At 38.4% G+C, this 17220-nt stretch overlaps 1 protein-coding gene across 7 annotated transcripts in view; it reads left to right on the top strand.

Moving 5' to 3' along the window:
- Positions 1–17220, top strand: part of LOC121296784 (lipopolysaccharide-responsive and beige-like anchor protein) — a 295937-nt gene that overhangs the window by 215699 nt on the left and 63018 nt on the right. For all 7 annotated transcript variants that reach the window (XM_041222596.1, XM_041222620.1, XM_041222603.1 and 4 more), the window contains one exon: positions 2602–2754. In XM_041222596.1, coding sequence (XP_041078530.1) covers positions 2602–2754 — 153 coding nt within the window. The remainder of the gene's footprint in view (positions 1–2601; positions 2755–17220) is intronic.

Below are 17220 nucleotides of genomic sequence, written 5' to 3' on the forward strand. Positions count from 1 at the left end.
GTATCGTAACATGTATCGTATTGTGAGCCTCATATTGCGATACTTATCGTACTGTTAAGACACTGCCGATACCCAGCCCTAATATATATATATATATATATATATATATATATATATATATATATATATATATATATATATATATTATGTTGTATATCTTTCTCAAGGGAGCCTGTGTTTGACTCAAAACATTTTAGGTATTTATAGGTGTTTGACAGCATGACAACCACTTGTTATTGTTTATATTCAAATCCATGGTTTATTTTACTGATTTTTTTATTTTTACTGATGTGTCTTCCAATGTATGTCTGGTTCTGCAAAACAGGCGACTATAATAGTGGACAGGTTTTTTGCAGTTTGTAACAGAGTAACAAAGGTTATAATAGCTTAATTCCTACTTGATCCAGGATGTCTCTGCCTTGACTCTTCCGAGCTGACCTTGCCTGCAATCTTGTGACCTTTGCTATTGCCGTCAGCAGCCTAAAAGGCCCGTAGCTGCTCAAAGTGGCCCAGAGGGGTGCAGGAGACCACTGCTTCAATGACCCATGGCAAGACAGGATTGCAGATCAGAGCTATAGGCCTTTGACATGGCTGTACAGGGCCACTGCACATAATAGCCCATAGATCACCCCTGTATTTTTCTGCTTGTTAAGTGGCATGCAGTTTGAGCTTGTTAGAAAGCAGACACATTTTACACCAGTCACTGGCTGTGAATTCCGGTTGTCATAAGCACTGACCTTTTGTGGACCTAAGCAATTATGACTGAAGTAGAAAGGCAGACCTTTTGTTTTTCCCCCTTTATTGGCCACCAAGCATTGTGAGAGGGGGTTAATAATTGTTAGCCACTGTTCAGCGGCCAAAATATAGAAACATATATCATTTTATTAATTTAAACATATTTAATTAATCAAGAGGTTTTTTGACGTTAACATTTACAGATAGTACATTATTATTAGGACGCTGGCATACTAAAAAAAAAAAAAAACATAGGTCTTTATTTAGTGGGTTTCCAAAAGCATTTGTTTTTAAATTGCATTTCAGTTGCCTGAGGCTATGGAGGTGGCCATTCTGCTTAATTCATCTGTATATGAATTGAAAGTTGTGTGCATCATGTGTCTACTCTCTTGTGATATCAGACCCTCTAATGTCTGTCTATTACAATGTCTAGGTCAGCAATGTTACATTATTATTTAAAGGACTGCATTCATGAATCTGGTTGTGTGTTCCTTTGTTCATAAGATATTAAGGAGGCAGCAGTTGGGCCTGTTGGCTAAATGTGACTGCATGTTTCTGTTATTGGAACATGTTGGCATGGAGTGCACAAACTGATAGTTAAATGCATTCTTACTGCACATAGGATTTATAGGTCAGAAGTAGTTCAACTCACCTTTTGTTATTCACCTGGAGCTACCACTTGCTTTGGAGAACCTCTGATTTAAGCCATGAGCCCAGCTCACTAACCAGCGATGGTCAGCGATCCTGAATCTGTTTGTAGAATATCTGTATAAAGAAGCAAGTTTGTTTAGTATCTCTATAAAATGAAAGCCTCGTATTGTTAGCACAGGCTGTAGTTTGTTCATCATGATAACAAGTGCCTTACATGTCCTAAATTTTAACAAAAAAAAAATAAGACTTTTTTTTTTTTTTTTTTTTTTTTTTTATGTATACAGTCGACCTGGTTTTTAGGAAAGATTTCTAACTGTTGAACTCCTTTTTTTTTTTGGAAGAGTACTTCAGATTTATTTTTCTTGCAAATTAATAAAAAAAAAAATACATAAACTTGATGTCTACGGAGCCTGACTGCTTGTCAAAATGATTGAACCCGTGGATGTGAAAAGATCTGTTACTTCAACAGACTTGCATGTCAGCCAATGTGATAAATAATCTTCACTTTGTGATCTGTGACTTTGGAAAGTGCCAAAGAAAAAGTTGTCTTTTAGTATGTTATCTAATTTACTATTTATGTATGAAAAAAAAACTATGAAAAAAACCTTTACAGATTTGTTTTGAACAGACTTACATAAAGTACAGTGTTTAAACCTATGTTATGTTCACTGCTTTCCTATCATAACACAGTTCATAGTTAGCTGTTTAGTTTGTAATGCATTTTGAGATTTAATACATTTTGATTACTGTTTAAGAAATTATGGTATAGCATTTTTCCAAACAAAAAGGATAGCATAAGCACCAACGATTAAAGACAGTCTCCACCAATATTAGTTAAATTAATTCAAAATTCACTTGTGATTTATTTATTTTTTGCAAATATATTTTTTTTTTTTTATACCACATACAGTATGCTTTTAAATATAAAACTTTTTTTTTGTTGCATGTTTTTTTAATTATTAATCCCAGAATAATTAAGTAAAAGTAATCAAGTACAATCACACAGGAAAAGAACAGTAATTTGTCACAGTTACACATGTCCACTTTAATGATTAGATCATTCTAAATCATGATACCAATAAAAGATGGCAATCAATGCATGTTAAAAAAAAAAAAAAAACTTACATTGTTTTTCTTCTTCTTCTTCTTCTTCTTCTTCTTCTTCTTCTTCTTCTTCTTCTTCTTCTTCTTCTTCTTCTTCGTCATTGAATTCAGGAATTGATTCCTGAATTTTATTATCTTCCGGAGATGTTTGTCAACTCTAACAATTACAATCTGGGAGTGATGGATGACGGGACAGTGGTGTCTGATGTCGAACTTCCACCATGGGCTAAAACCCCAGAAGAGTTTGTCCGCATAAATAGACTGGTAAGAGAAGCGTCATCTGTTGTTTGTGTCTGCATGGTACTGTGCGGTGTGAGGGTGCTGTGAGGGAATTGTTATTTAAAGAAAGGGTTTCATTTTCCTGCCTGGCTAAGTATGGCAAAACTGCAAAGGGACCATGCAAATTTAGTCTGGTAAAGCTTTGTAAGGGTCTCCACAACAAGCAGGTAATGACACACAGATGAGATCAATGGTGTTGATTGCTCTAATTTGCTAATACAATTAAAACATTTGAACAAACAGCTGCTCTCAACAGGGGCTAAGAAGAGCTGACATCTTTATGGAGAGCAGCAATCTGCTCAAATTCAAGCAGCTGTTTCTTCAAATCAAATAGTTTTTAAATTGTTTTTAATGAATTGCTTCACTGTTGGAATCATTGTTCACATGCTATGACCCAAAAAGGGCTTGAAGACTTGATATACATAGTTTTCTTTTTATAGTGTTATTTTATTTTGGGCTAACTCATTGCTCATACATTAAACAACAATTATTAATCCTGATTCTTATTCATCTAATCCCAGTCAAATAATCCAGCATCTAATTGTATAGGTAGAAAGCCAGTGGTGCAGATTAACACGGCCCATTTATTCCAGATAGGTGTCACCTGACACTTAAAGGAGATTTCAAATAAATATAACACCCCCACTTATTTCTATTTTTGCAGAAGGCGTTGATTAAAAGGAGTAACAGTCAATTACACCCAGACTGTGTTTGTTTATTTTTTGTTATTAGGCTTTCTTTGGCAAATTGAATACAATGATTGCAGCTCATGAAACTCATACAACTTTGATCTGTGACCTTTTTTGTGGCGCTAATCAGGTTCCTGATATTATTATGCTGTGCTCATTAATCATATTTCCTGTGGCCCGTCTCGCAGCCAGACGGCCCAGGCCCCTGTTTACAGCCCCAAGTTGGCAGACTCCTCTGCCTTCCACCTAAGTTGTGGTGTGATACTTTGGCTTCATATGACCAAAGCTGCATCAAGCTGTGTGCTGCAATTAAAGTCAGATGGCCCGTAGGTTGAACAGGGATATAGTATTGCAGCTGTCTGTCTTTCAGTACCATAGCTGTGCAGAGAACAGATGATCTATAGGATGAGCTGTAATTACAGATGGTGCAGTACCAGGTCAGAGCAGCAAAGCCCAGCATTAATTAGCTGGCAATGTTGTGACACTCGGACCTTTTCTGTACACTATACTTGACTGCTTGTTTCTGGAACATTTATTTAAGAGAGAAAAATGTTAATTAAATAAAGGCAGTGTAATTATAGGTTATTCTGTTATATTAAATGTGTTTACTACAGTTTCTGTGGATGAAAATAACAAAGTCCACTAAACAGGTTTTCGGTAATACTAAACGCTAGTACTGTAACTTAATGTTATTTCCCTAATGGCAACTTTTTTTTTTTGTAGTGTAGGCATACAAAACAGTCCACGTTCTGGTCACTTCCAGAATCAATAGACTTGCCTTTTCGTAAACCACTTGGTGTGTGCAAAGACAGCACATTGATTGGTACAACATACTCAGACAGGTGAACCTGAGGTAACTGTAGAAAGCAGCAATAATCGTAAAAGAAGGGTAGGAAATATATTTCCCAATTTACTGATTTTGTTTTTTTCTCAGAGCCTGGAATTTAAAAACAAGAAATCAAAGCCTTTTTCTATAGCGTAATGCCGAGTTACACTGCCTGAGGAGACAACGTACAATGTTTTTCGTATTAGGGAGCCAAAAACTGTCAGCGCAACTGATAGAAATTGGAATCTTTCAATGTACTAATTTTTAACCCAGGTTACTTAAATGTGTTAAGACCCAAATGCTGTCATTGTATGCCGTAGTTCTCCTGTAGCTCACGAGACCTCAAGTATCCGTATTGCACTGTATTGATTAGCCAGTTGCAGTCGTGCAGTAATGTATATTTTCATTTTGTTTTAATACCTCACAGATATTAAAAAATGCTGAAGTGGTTAAAGAAATATAGATCAAAGTGTTATTTTTGTATTCTGCAGCATGGTTCCCTGTCAAGTACGAAATGTAACCATTACCTAATGGGTATTAAGCTAAAGACCCTGATACGCTGAATAAGATATATTAAAGCTGTTCGTCGGTGCCCCCAAGAGCATAACAGTCCTGCAGACACAGACATCGTCATCATTTTCCTTTCATCCAACCTGAAGTGGGAGAGACTATGTACAGAAAAGTGTCATTACTTATATCTGCTTATTCACTTGTGTAATTACAGTAATTAATGTGATTTATTGTACATGCTTATAAGATTTACTACTTCCACGTATTGTGCACTCAGCCGTGGTTTTCGTTAGCCCCACATTGGCCTTGTACCCCGCGTGAAGTCGGTGACTCTGTCGCCCCTTTCCCGGGATCAAACAACCTTAAGTTAGTTACTTGTGTTGTGTCTCTCTGCTAACTTTGTTTTAAAGTTTAAAAATAAAATTGCATTTTGTACGAAAGTTAGATTAAATTAATGGTAATCGAATTGTTACTGTTTTGTGGAAGAGCTTGTTTCTTGGTGTGTATTTTTCTGGGGGGTTTCTTCACATAAGTACGAGCGCAGCTGTAGGTCCTAGACCTGCTTCCGTTCCCGCCGGTACTCTGTACAACAAACAGGGTTACTTTTTTTCCAGTTCACTAGCAGTTGCTGGGCTCAGCTCTGCTTCAGGTCTGGCTGTTCACAGTCCCTCCTGCAGTGTTTCGTTGCTGCCCTGGTCTCTGCTTGTAGTGCCATTGCGAAGACTGTCAGGTCTCTGACAGTAGGCTTCCATCAGTCTTAGGACTGTGTCGGTTTTCCTGACGCACTATAGATGGGCATCCCTATAGTCCACTTAAGTGGTAACTGTAGGTCCAGGTCTACCCCATTCCTGCTGGTTCAAGTACTGTACCATGCCGATTCACTATGCAGTTGCTAGGCTTAGCTCTACATCGACTCTGATTGCTTGCAGTCCTTCCCACAGTCTTTCGTTGCCACGTTGGTCCATGCTTGCATTACCATTGCGAAGACTGTCAGGGCTCTGACAGCAGGCTTTCCCCAGTCTTAGGGCTGTGTTGGTTTGCCAAAAGCTATATAGGTGGGCATCCATGTATATTGCTTCCGCAGTAACTGTGGGTCACAGACCTGGCCCATTTCTGACCCGGTACACGTACCTAACAGCAAACAAGGTTACTGCACCGTGGTACCCAAACTGTACCGTACAGAGTGGTGTATCACCAACGTGTGTACCACCACCACTGTCTGCTCGGTTCAACCTGGGTTCATCGCCGTTTAGACTCAGTTCAGAGCTGTTATTGTGGTACAAAAAGTAATGTCATCCCTGGTCCAGTACCAGCGGACCTGGTTTGAGTCTCGGTTCTTTTTATCTTGTTACAGTAATTTTGCCTGTAACATACTGTACAGTGGTGTTGCTGTTTGTGTTATCTGAGACAGCTGGGTTTTTGTTACAAGTAGCGTATGCTGCACCAGCCCTGTTACACAGGAGTTGCAGTTCATGCCCTGTTACACAGCTGGGGCATTGTCTAGAATGACAGGGGGGGAGCAGGGGATGTGTAACACCCATTGTGCACTAATGTACTGACCTGGTGCTACAGGCACCAAAGCGGTACCAAACAGCAACTGTACATTCTTACTGTACATTGCTTGCTATTTTTCATAATGACTGGGTTTGATACCTGTGACACATGCAGGGTCAGCCCGCCTGTGGACAAGCAGATGATGTTCCTGTCTGGGGCAGCAGCACACAAAGGAGACACTGGTAAACCACATTTTCTGCAAGTATTGTTTACATTCTCCAAGCATACATTGGAGAAACGTTTCTCCTGCAGCTCTACAGAGCACTGTTCGTCCCTCACCTGTACAGTGCACTTCCACATCACCCTTTGGCTCCGTGCCAAAGTAGAGCCACTCATCCGGGAATAGACAAGCTCTGTGCAGCAGTTTCCCACAGGCATGCGTGCCTGATAGGGACAAAGTTTGCTCCAGTCCGTCTGATTCCGGCTCGCTACTGACCGGTGTTTACATCCCAGTCTGGTACCAAGCACTTGTTGAGAGTCCTGTTTCTGTCTTTAGCAGCTGAGGCATTATTACTGTACATTGCTTGCTATTGCATAATACCTGCATAATACCTGGGTTTTTATCCTTGTTCCAGCAGCCTCAGCTATGCCCTCTCCAAGCCTGGTTCAACAGCAGGGTTTTTCAGTCTGCATTGAACTGTTGCCATTTGGTCACTGTCTGAAGGTCTTTTCTTGGTGGACACAGCCTGCCCGTCTATGCTTAGGCATAGTGCTGGGCAGCATCACCAGAAGGGAGGTCATCATCATAGACGCATCCAGCCTCAGCAGGGGAGCGCAAGGGGTATGGAACCCCCGTGGCAGGAGACTCCATATCAATATTTTGGTGCTGCAGGCAGTATTTCCAGCATTGCAGAATATTTTACAGGAAGTTCAAGGGAGACACGTGCTTGTCTGGACGGACAGCACTACCATTGTGGCTTATGTACTGATGCACAATGAAAAAACAGCAGTCTAAGTTTAAAATCAGTAGCTCATTTTTATCATAATGTTATTTTCATTTTAAATAGTGAGCAGTTAGGTTTGTTAATTGTTTGAGTGGCATTGTCCCTTGGGATAACAAAATACTGAGCTCAAGTCATGTGATTTCATAAAAACTCCAGGTGTTCAGAGTTTGATATTTGAGTTGAGTTAAATTGCCAAAATGAGTTGATTAAGAATCTGTATAAATAGCCATTTGAAAAGACATGATTTTAATTTGCAAGAACAGCAAAAGATACAACGGCACTCTTGAAGCCTCCATTTGAAACCATGCATTCAGTTAAGCTCAAATGTTATCGCTCAACTTTGCAAGCTTTGCTTGCCATCACCTTCGCAAAGCTGGTGAGCGAGATGCAGGGTTTCTGCTAAGTGAGAACCTGTTTAATTTTACAGAGGCTACGACAAGGGTTACGCTCAATACCGATCCTGCCTTTTGCTGAACACTATCTTGGCATTCCATGTCCAGCAGTCTGTGGATTTGGAGGCTTCTTTCCACCTCCTTCCAGTCTGACAGGGAGCTGCAGCTCCATACACTCTTCCCAGTGCGGGCCCTGGCGTGCTGTGTTGACAGGACAGAAGTTTGGAGGTAGTTCGGACGATATGTTGTCTGCTCTGGGACAAAGCCCCATGATCAAGGCCTGTCTAAGTAGAGGCTATCCAGATGGATAGCAAACACATGCATAACTACCTTTGAGCTGGCCAGCTTGCCCCCTCCAGAAAATCTCACTGCACATTCCTTCAGGGGCATGACAGTTTTGTGGGTTTTATTCCAGGGTGCATCTGTCAGTGACATTTGCAATGCCCATACCTTTACTAGGTTCTGTGGACTTAGGTAGTGGGTCCACAAAAACCCTGGCTTTGGAACTAGAGTATTGTGGGTAGCATTGCTTAACCTTGTGGCCTTCCAGTTGGTCTGCAATATTGCCTTGCAACAGCTTTGGTATTCATACCCATTAGGTAATGGTTGCATTTCATACTTCATAGGGAACGTTAGGTTATTATCATAACCTTGGTTCCCTGAAACACAAATGTAACCATTAAACTTCAAGGTCTCTGCATCCATGATTGCAGCAGTCTTGAAGGATAAATGATGTCTGTGTCTTCAGTGCTTTTGTGCCCTTGGGGGTGGGCACGACTGCGTCACAGGCACTGACGTGCAGCTGTGATATATCTTATTCAGGATATCAGGTATTAGGTAATGGTTACATTTCTATTTCAGGGAAAACATTAGACTTTCCTTTTGGGCTATGAAATAAAAACTTGGAATTAATTAATATTAATACATATCAAAAAATATTGGTGTACACCACTAGAACATACATATCAAATTTGTGACCATTTGGTTGGGAAGAGCCCTGCTAAATTTCTGTACATGTAATGTGGATGGTAGTATGTTCAAAATATAGTGATATTTTTCTGAGTTAAATGAATTGGAGGGAATAATTTCCCAGTCCAGGTTTGAAATGTAGTCTTGGCCCCACTGCCAGGCAGAATAAGTTTTGAGAGATTAATTAAAAGGAGTCCTTGAGTCACTGGAACCTCCTAATGACTGATAACTGGCATTATCGAGTGTCATCTGGTTCCTGAAGCAGAATGAGAAATTTGTAATGAGACCCTGGCCTCTGAAAGGGAGAGATATATGTGAAGAATTAATGGGGTGTTTCATTCTTTATCACATCTGCCACTAATGGTGTGAAAGTAATACAGCAAGAACAGAAACAGCAGGAGAAGAAAAGAAGACCGAATAGGATACATTTTTTTTTATTATTTACTTAAATGATTAAAATAGGGAACTGTAAAGCAGATTTAATGCATGGGCAATTGAAAGTGTAGATTGAATTTGCCAACAGTGTTTTATAGACATTTCTTCTGCTGATCTATAGCACATAATAACAAATCACATAACTCCCATACTGTACATTAGAAATTTCCCTTTGAGTAAATTTGATCTGTTTTAGGCTCATTGCACCACAATTGTTATTTTTTGGGGTTTTTTTATTATTATTTATTTATGATGACAAGCATCATGGGTTTCTATGGAGACAATGTTACATTCATATTAGCGTGTATTTAGATTACACCTTAAAGCAACATCTTGCAAATACATGAAACTGGTTTAAAATAATCACATGGTTTTGCTCCAGGGAACACCAGCCACTGATTGCAAATGTAATCAGATGAATAAAAGTGATGATACATACTGATGTCACCAAAATAAAGAAATGCAAGCAGGTTTTAAAGCAACCTCTAATTACCGACATAAAGAATAGCAATTGAACAGAGGGGTCAATGTGACATAAACAATGTCCAACGGTGTTTGTGAGTCTGTTTATGTGGGTCTACCCAAGTGTATAAATCCACTTTCCTGCCCATTATTCAGTTATGAAAAGTCTTTATATTTTCAATTGCAAAGCCACACACTTCTCACAGTTAGGAAAAGAGCTTTAAGAAGCTGAGTTACAAAAACAAACCGAGCCCCCCAGAGTGGACACGCAGGACCTCGATTACTGGTTGTAAGCTCACACATTTTTTCTGGAGTGTTGGTGCATGATGTGCTTAAGGTCAGATCATGCCTGTGGGCATCATTATGTGGCAATGGACCAGAAAGCTGTGAGTATTGTTTGAATATTGATTATGCCATAAATCCTGTAACTCTTTTGACATCAATTACATTTTTAGGGGTGGTTATTTGAAATTGTATTTCAGTGGTGAACAATTTAATTATTTTTGTTATCAGCTAAAACATGAAAAGGCTAACTGTGAACAATGAGGTTGGTTATGTTTTGTGAATATAATACACTAATATCATTGTCTGAATGCCCATGACAGGAACACAAGTTAAAGGATTCTGATTGATTTTCTTTTTGACTTTTTACTGTTTGGCTGTTTAGTTAAAGATTTCTGATACAGAGTAACATTGTAATTGTATATATTATACAGCAGATCTCATATTATTCTGCAATTTAAACAAAAGGCTTTATTTAATAAGCAAGAATTCAAACACACTCGTATACTGGCAACAAAAACACTACTTTAATGGTACTTTTTTTCTGTTAAATTGCCCATTTATTGTTCACCCAAGAGATATGACATTCTTTACTCTGCTGATAGATTGACTGTTCATGTAGTTGTGGGATAGGCTTCTGTTTCTGCAAAAAAACTGAAAGTTTTGAATATTTCTGGTATTATAAATTTCACTAAAAATTGTTTATTGAAATTATTTTAGTGAACTACTGTCTTTTTTTTTTAGTTCAGTTTAATAATTGCTATTGGCTTTATTCATTTCACCCTTGAGGTGTGGATAAAGGGTTAAGAACTTGATCCATTTAGGTAGATGTTAATCAGTTGATGACCCCTACCTAGCTCTAAAAAAAAAAACTAAAAAAAACTATATTACTAATTTGCTTTGCCTGAAGGCATGTTTTAAGTGAATGGAAAAGGTGCTTGAGGAAGCTTTGATGCTTCTGTTGGGCAAGCATCCCCAGGGATGATGTAGGTGAGAAGTGTGATCTAGTGGTAGGAACTTCTTTAAACTGTAAAGGCCTATGTTCAAATGAACCTGGTACAAATAGGATATAGGATAACAAATGAATATATAACTAAGCTAACATTTATTCATTCTCATTCCAGTCTCTGTAACATTTTACTTGTATCCAGTGTTCAACTGCAATAGCATTTTACTTTTATTGTTACTTAATTACATTTTATGACTTCTCCAAACTTGGGGTCATGAACATATAGTATTCACAGAAAATTCAGCCACGTTTGCATTTTCATTGGACTGATTGTGCACACAAAAGCATGCTTTGAGTCAATATTAGGCCAGATTTCTTATTCCTGCCACATAACTTTTAACACATAACTTTCTTAGTTAATTTGATAATGTTTTTTTTCTTCATTCCAAAGGCCTGGATTCTACCTCCTTAAAATGCACTAAAATGTTTATACATTAGATTGTATCAGTTCTGGACTGATTACAATTAGGAGGAACATTCTATAACTATAATAGGTCATTGTTTTTTCTTTAGCTTAGTTAAAAGCTCACCCTTTTAAGGTTAACCTTGCAGCTACAACAGAGGGCCCCCACACCTTCATAATGGATTATGAAAAGGTAGATAGCAGATCCATCAAGTTAAGCAGTTTATGAAATGGAAAATTCCTGAATATCTGAATTAAAAGGGAGCAAACAAAAGAAAAATAATTTGGCATCGATGCTGTAAGTTCACTATACAGTTCTTAAAGATGCAAACACCACTTGGGTGGTGATACCTTTTTGTCTCCCTGCTCTGCCCATTTTAAATTGGCAGGGATGGGGTTAATTTCCCCTACCTGCCTGGGTTTATTATGTTCAGGTGGCTGGGGTTAATTAGATGGCATCCATTTGTTTTGGCCCTTGTGCCCTTTCATTTTTGTGTTTATTTATAATAAAATAGTTATTTTTTTGAACATCAGACTCTGGGCCTCTATCCACTCGCCAGCCTGCCACATTTGGTGTGAGAGTGGGATAGCGCCACATAGAGGCCCAGAGACAGTCTGAAGTTCAAAAAAATAACTATTTTATTATAAATAAACACAAAAATGAAAGGGCACAAGGGCCAAAACAAATGGATTGAAAAACAAAAAGAAAGACAAAAAGCAAAACTTACAAAATAAAGGTTTCCAGGCTGGGCAATGCCTTCACTGGATTTAGCAAAATTGAAAAATCTCAAACAACCACCACCACCACCAACCTGCTTCCTCAGCTCCCTCCTCTCAGATGAGAAGCAGAGGCCTCCTTTTATGTCAGGTGGCTGGGTGCTGATTGATCATTAATTAACCTAATCAACTAATCAACCCCAGCCACCTGAACATAATAAACCCAGGCAGGTAGGGGAAATTAACCCCATCCCTGCCAATTTAAAAAGGGCAGAGCTTTGCTCTGCCACACTCCCGATTTTATTTAAATGTGAATTTGATGAGCTCAGCTTAGTTCTTAATAGACCCACGTGATTCACACCACCAGGCCACCATGCAGTTTTATTATGTATAAAACAGTGAAGTTTTGACAGCTGTTCAGTTCAGAGTTCCCAGTGTGTCTCTTCTAGGTCTCCCAAGGGGATGTTGTATCTCTAGTGCAGTTTGAATGCTAAGCCATTAAGGGCAGTTTATAGGCTTTTTAAGCTTGGCTTCCGTAGGCACTGCTGACAACTTGGTATTTTAAAAACTTGGATGGAAGTATATACATGTATGAAACGTGAAGAACAAGACTCTACTTCATAAAAAAAGAAAAAACATTTTCCCACAGTCATCAATTCAGCAGTAAAGTCCATTAAAAAATAAATGAAACTCCCCTGAATGTGTAGAATCAGCAGTCGTCTGAAATGGCAGAAACAGAAGACTAAGTAGCGGCTCATCTAACGCAGCCACCAAAGTAGATTCTTTAGGAAGAATTTTGTGTCAAGTGTGTGTATTTTGATGGATTTATTGGCCATGAAAGATCTCTTCAAATGGTTTTCTTTTTTTCCTGAGAATTGGAATGCCTCTTTCGCAAGGTGTTTATATTCTTGAAGTATCTCCACATTTAAGCTGGTGTACTGCGGCAAGACCTAGGAAATCTGATCCATGGACATTAAGTGAAGATTTGCTGTTTTACAGTGTTTATAATAATGAGGATAAGTGACTTGATCTCTTTTGGTGGTAATCGTAAACTCAACACATATTTGCGGTTAGAAAGAAGTGTGCAAGTCTGGCAAGATGAAGGTTGATTTTTAGAAGAATCTATGCTACCTATATGTAATTTATTAAGAGAATTTTCTTTGAAAAAAATGTGTAATCGGTTAATTACTCATTTAATTGTATTAGATGCAATTTTATGCATATTTACGCAAGTTCAAAAAAAAAAATGCTTTTGTACATTGTAGTATGGCCCTTACATAAAGTATAAATAATAATTTAGATTTCAAAACATGTGTCTGTTGAAATCAACCTTTTATCGTCATTACCTTGGGTATAACAACCACTATTGTAATTACCAAAGTATAATTGTTAATGGTTTTCCAAATTGGAGATGTATTTTTCTCAAAAGTCCTTGATGTTTGTATTGACTTCACCAGCCGACTGGAAAATGGTTTCTCGTTCAGCCATTCATTTCCAGCACTTTAAGGAAACAGCTGAACCAAATACTGAACTGTAACCAAATACCAAACTGTATAAAACAACAAAAGATAACAATGTCTTTTGATTCAGCACATTGGCTTGAACACATAAGGTTCCTCTGGGCCTTCATTATAAGCTAATTTACTTGTCTCTGTCTCCTTCGATGTAAACTGGGATTTTATTTAGATGTAGTGATAATTCTCCTTTAAGGAGTTTAAGAGAATTCATTCCAATACCATCCTGAAACAAGGATGACATTCCTAATAGCTTCTGGTTAATATCAATTTGTTCCATTCAGAAAGGATAATATCATGTGCCGAGTAGACATTTTTACAGTGTACACTATATTTTATGAGTTCATCCTCCCTCAGTGATGTCATCTTGCATTTTGACCTGCATGCCTGAGAAAATGCATGAGCTAATGCAGCTGGTATTCTCTCTTTATATCCCTGTATGCACTATTTTATTTTATTTTATTCTGGTTACAAATGGCACCAAATTGAAATGAATGTGCATCTCACTTGTTCCACATGTTCTTTCCAGTTCACTAGTACTTCCAGCCAGGCATGCACAGGGAGGCATGAATATTAATAAAAAATAACTCTAAATTGTCAAGCCGTAAGTTAACATACATCACTCCCACAGCATATGTTTTTGTGTTTTCAGAGTTTTAGCTGGTGTTTAAAAGTTCATGATGGATGACTTACAGTAGGATTGAACAATCGCCTTTCCTGGTGATTACAACAATGTTATATATATATATATATATATATATATATATATATATATATATATATATATATATATATATATATATATATATATAATAATGTATATATTCATTTACAGCTAGGTGATTTCGTGGCATTGAGGTGGCATTGAGGAGTCCCAAATTCAACTGTTTTACAACAGCTGTAGAACTCCCTGCAACAAAATGTGCTAATGGTCAATTTTTTTTTAATACTATTAGTTTAGACTGAATTCCTCTAAGAGATGCTGCTGCTTTACTGCCTGCCAGAGAGATTGCCTTTCCGCTGCAGAACTAAACACCACACACAGATTGGTATTGATTTGTTAAAAATTCAGAGAATTGTTTTTATATTTACTTAAATCGCTGCAGCCTTTAGGAGCCTACAGATTTACAGTTTTTGTTTCATTGTCAAAACATTTAATTGTAGCCATAGGTGGAGGTGTAAAGCTGTCAAATAAATCAACCTTCACGTAAACATCCATGTCTGTTAACATGCTATAGTGGTGACTATGCAGCTGGTTTCATCTTTTAACATGCACTGCAGGAGAGTTAAAGGAGCTGGCTGTTGGTTACATGCTTGATGGTAAGCAGTAATGGACTGTGTGATGCAGAGAGAGTCTGTTTTGTTTTGTTTATCTTTTAAAGACTGCAGTATTTGACAGCAAGGTGAAATTGACTGGAAATGAATTGAAACCAGGCACAGACAATTTACTGATCTATGTTTTGTCATGGGCTTTTAAATTTCCATTTGACCACTGTAAATATACATTTTCTTTGGTAAAGTAATGGAGAGTTAAAATTAAGGTGATGCATTTTTGTTTTTGCAAAGAATACACATACAAAATAAAAAGCAAAATCTCTCCATACAGATCGGTATATATAAATTTCTTCAAGAAGTTTGCATAACATATATATATATATATATAAGTTATATATAATATATATATATAGATATATATATATAGGATAGTATATAGTAATATATCTATGTAGTTTATCTATCCCTACATTAATTGTGTCAAATAGATCTATGTATTTTATTGTCTGCTTCAAACTGATATAAATTGATTGGTAAATAAACACGATTAGCTACATTCCTAAAAAAAAAAAAAAAAAAGCCAGGGATGTTACCATGAGATTTCTTTCCGAGATTTCTCCGGAGCTGCATGCAAGTTCTGTCCTTATCTCTTTAGTTACTGTTGGGCCCCTGCTCTCTCACACACTGGTGCCTCACGGCGACACCTGCTGGGAGAATCAAGTCTGCTTCTGCTTCACTGCAGTCTTAATGTGGTCCCATGCAGTCCGTGGTCCTGCCTAGCACACCGCTGGGCTACAGAAAACCAGGTGTTTTTTGTTTAGAAGTAGCTGCTGTTGTACCTGCACTTGTGCAAGCCGCTTTTGTGAGCACCACCAACAGAAAAGACAGTGAACCAGTGCAGTTCTGTGTCTTTCCTTTATTCCTTTCAAGACGAACAGGGGGAGGTCTTCACATAAAATAAAGCTGCTTTTCATTAGTTCCAGTGAATACCTGTTAAGAGGGGTGGGGGGCTTCCTCTAACACACCAGACATAAGAGCAGGGCCGGCTTCTTGGTCCTGATTGTTCATGGCAGATCGTCAGCTAAACAGCCCGTGGGCTCTCTTTCTAGTTAAGTGGTTTAGAATCAGAGTTAATTACTCTCGTCATTTATTTTAATCACCTTACTTCTATAGCTGGCCACATTGTCATTTGAACTGGACAGATTTTTTTAAACCACTGTAGAGTACTCGAGGCTCATTAGTGAGGCCTATCCATTCCTTGTTCAAGCAATCTCTCTCTCATGAAAGATCACCATGAAAAATGGAAAACTAAAAAAGTGTGAAATACAGACAATTGCCTCTAAATACCAGATCAGTGGTGTAGTGGTAAATAATAAAAGTGGGTGAACGCCCCTGTTTGGTGGAGTTGAACAGATAGATTGAACAGATAAACGTGAATAGATACATTGTTATTGGCTCTCAGCCAATCGGAGCCCCCCCATCATAATACAGTTAATTCCCCTCTCAAGTGCTGTTCACATCTGAACAGTCACAGACCCGACGGTGCACTTCACATGAACATTTCTGTGAGCGTGCTTTCACGGGCTAGGAGGAATGTTACTAGCACCGCCCTACAAGTCCAGTGTGCCTAACAACAGAATATAAACCAATATAACCTATCACAGTACATTTAGTTCTGACCAGCTGTCAGTCTCGCACGCAGCAGACAACATACCGTTAAAATATCATGTCTTTAACCCAGGATTTGCATGTCACAGGAGAGTAGGAATGAGTAAACTGTATCCGTTATATGAGAAGTTGGTAAATGCTATATTGCCCAAATTAAAAGATACATGCTGTACCCTTGACTACACCACTGCTTCAGATACTCTCATTAATTTGTGCTAAAACTTTTTTCACAGTTGTATGAACGATAAAATGTTAGTGTGTCACATATGTAAGTATACCTCCAATATTTCTCAATCACTGGAGATGTGCAGCCCCATTGGGGGGGTTGGTAGTAGTGCTTGCTTTTTTTAATATGATGTTCTGTGAGTAAAGCTGGGCCTGGCCCATTTTTCACTTGCCGATCCTTGACCTCAGACAGCTGTTGCAGTCAATCAGGCCAAGCGTCAATCAGTACCTGTGGTTCACCTTTCAGGGAACATGTACGAGTTCCGTGTCTTGCCATTTTGCCTCTCCAAAACTCCACTTTCCATCTCAAAGTGCATGGAACCTGTCTTGGGCCCATTGAGACTCAAAGGCATCAAGAGTACTCAATTATCTGGACGAGTGACTGGGCTAATTTGTGCCTCGTCAATAGCACAGACAAAGGCCCACACAGAGCTTATTAATGGCCACCTTCAACAGTTGGGTCTTACGGTGAGTCATGCCTTCCCAGACAGCTTCTTATCTCTGAGTGTTCTTGGACTCCTGGTCCATGCTGGCCATTCTGTCGGACAGCAGATTGCTTACGTTAGCTGCCTGTTTG

The sequence above is a fragment of the Polyodon spathula genome, chromosome 2 (genome assembly GCF_017654505.1).
Source record: "Polyodon spathula isolate WHYD16114869_AA chromosome 2, ASM1765450v1, whole genome shotgun sequence".
NCBI classification, from domain to species: domain Eukaryota; kingdom Metazoa; phylum Chordata; class Actinopteri; order Acipenseriformes; family Polyodontidae; genus Polyodon; species Polyodon spathula.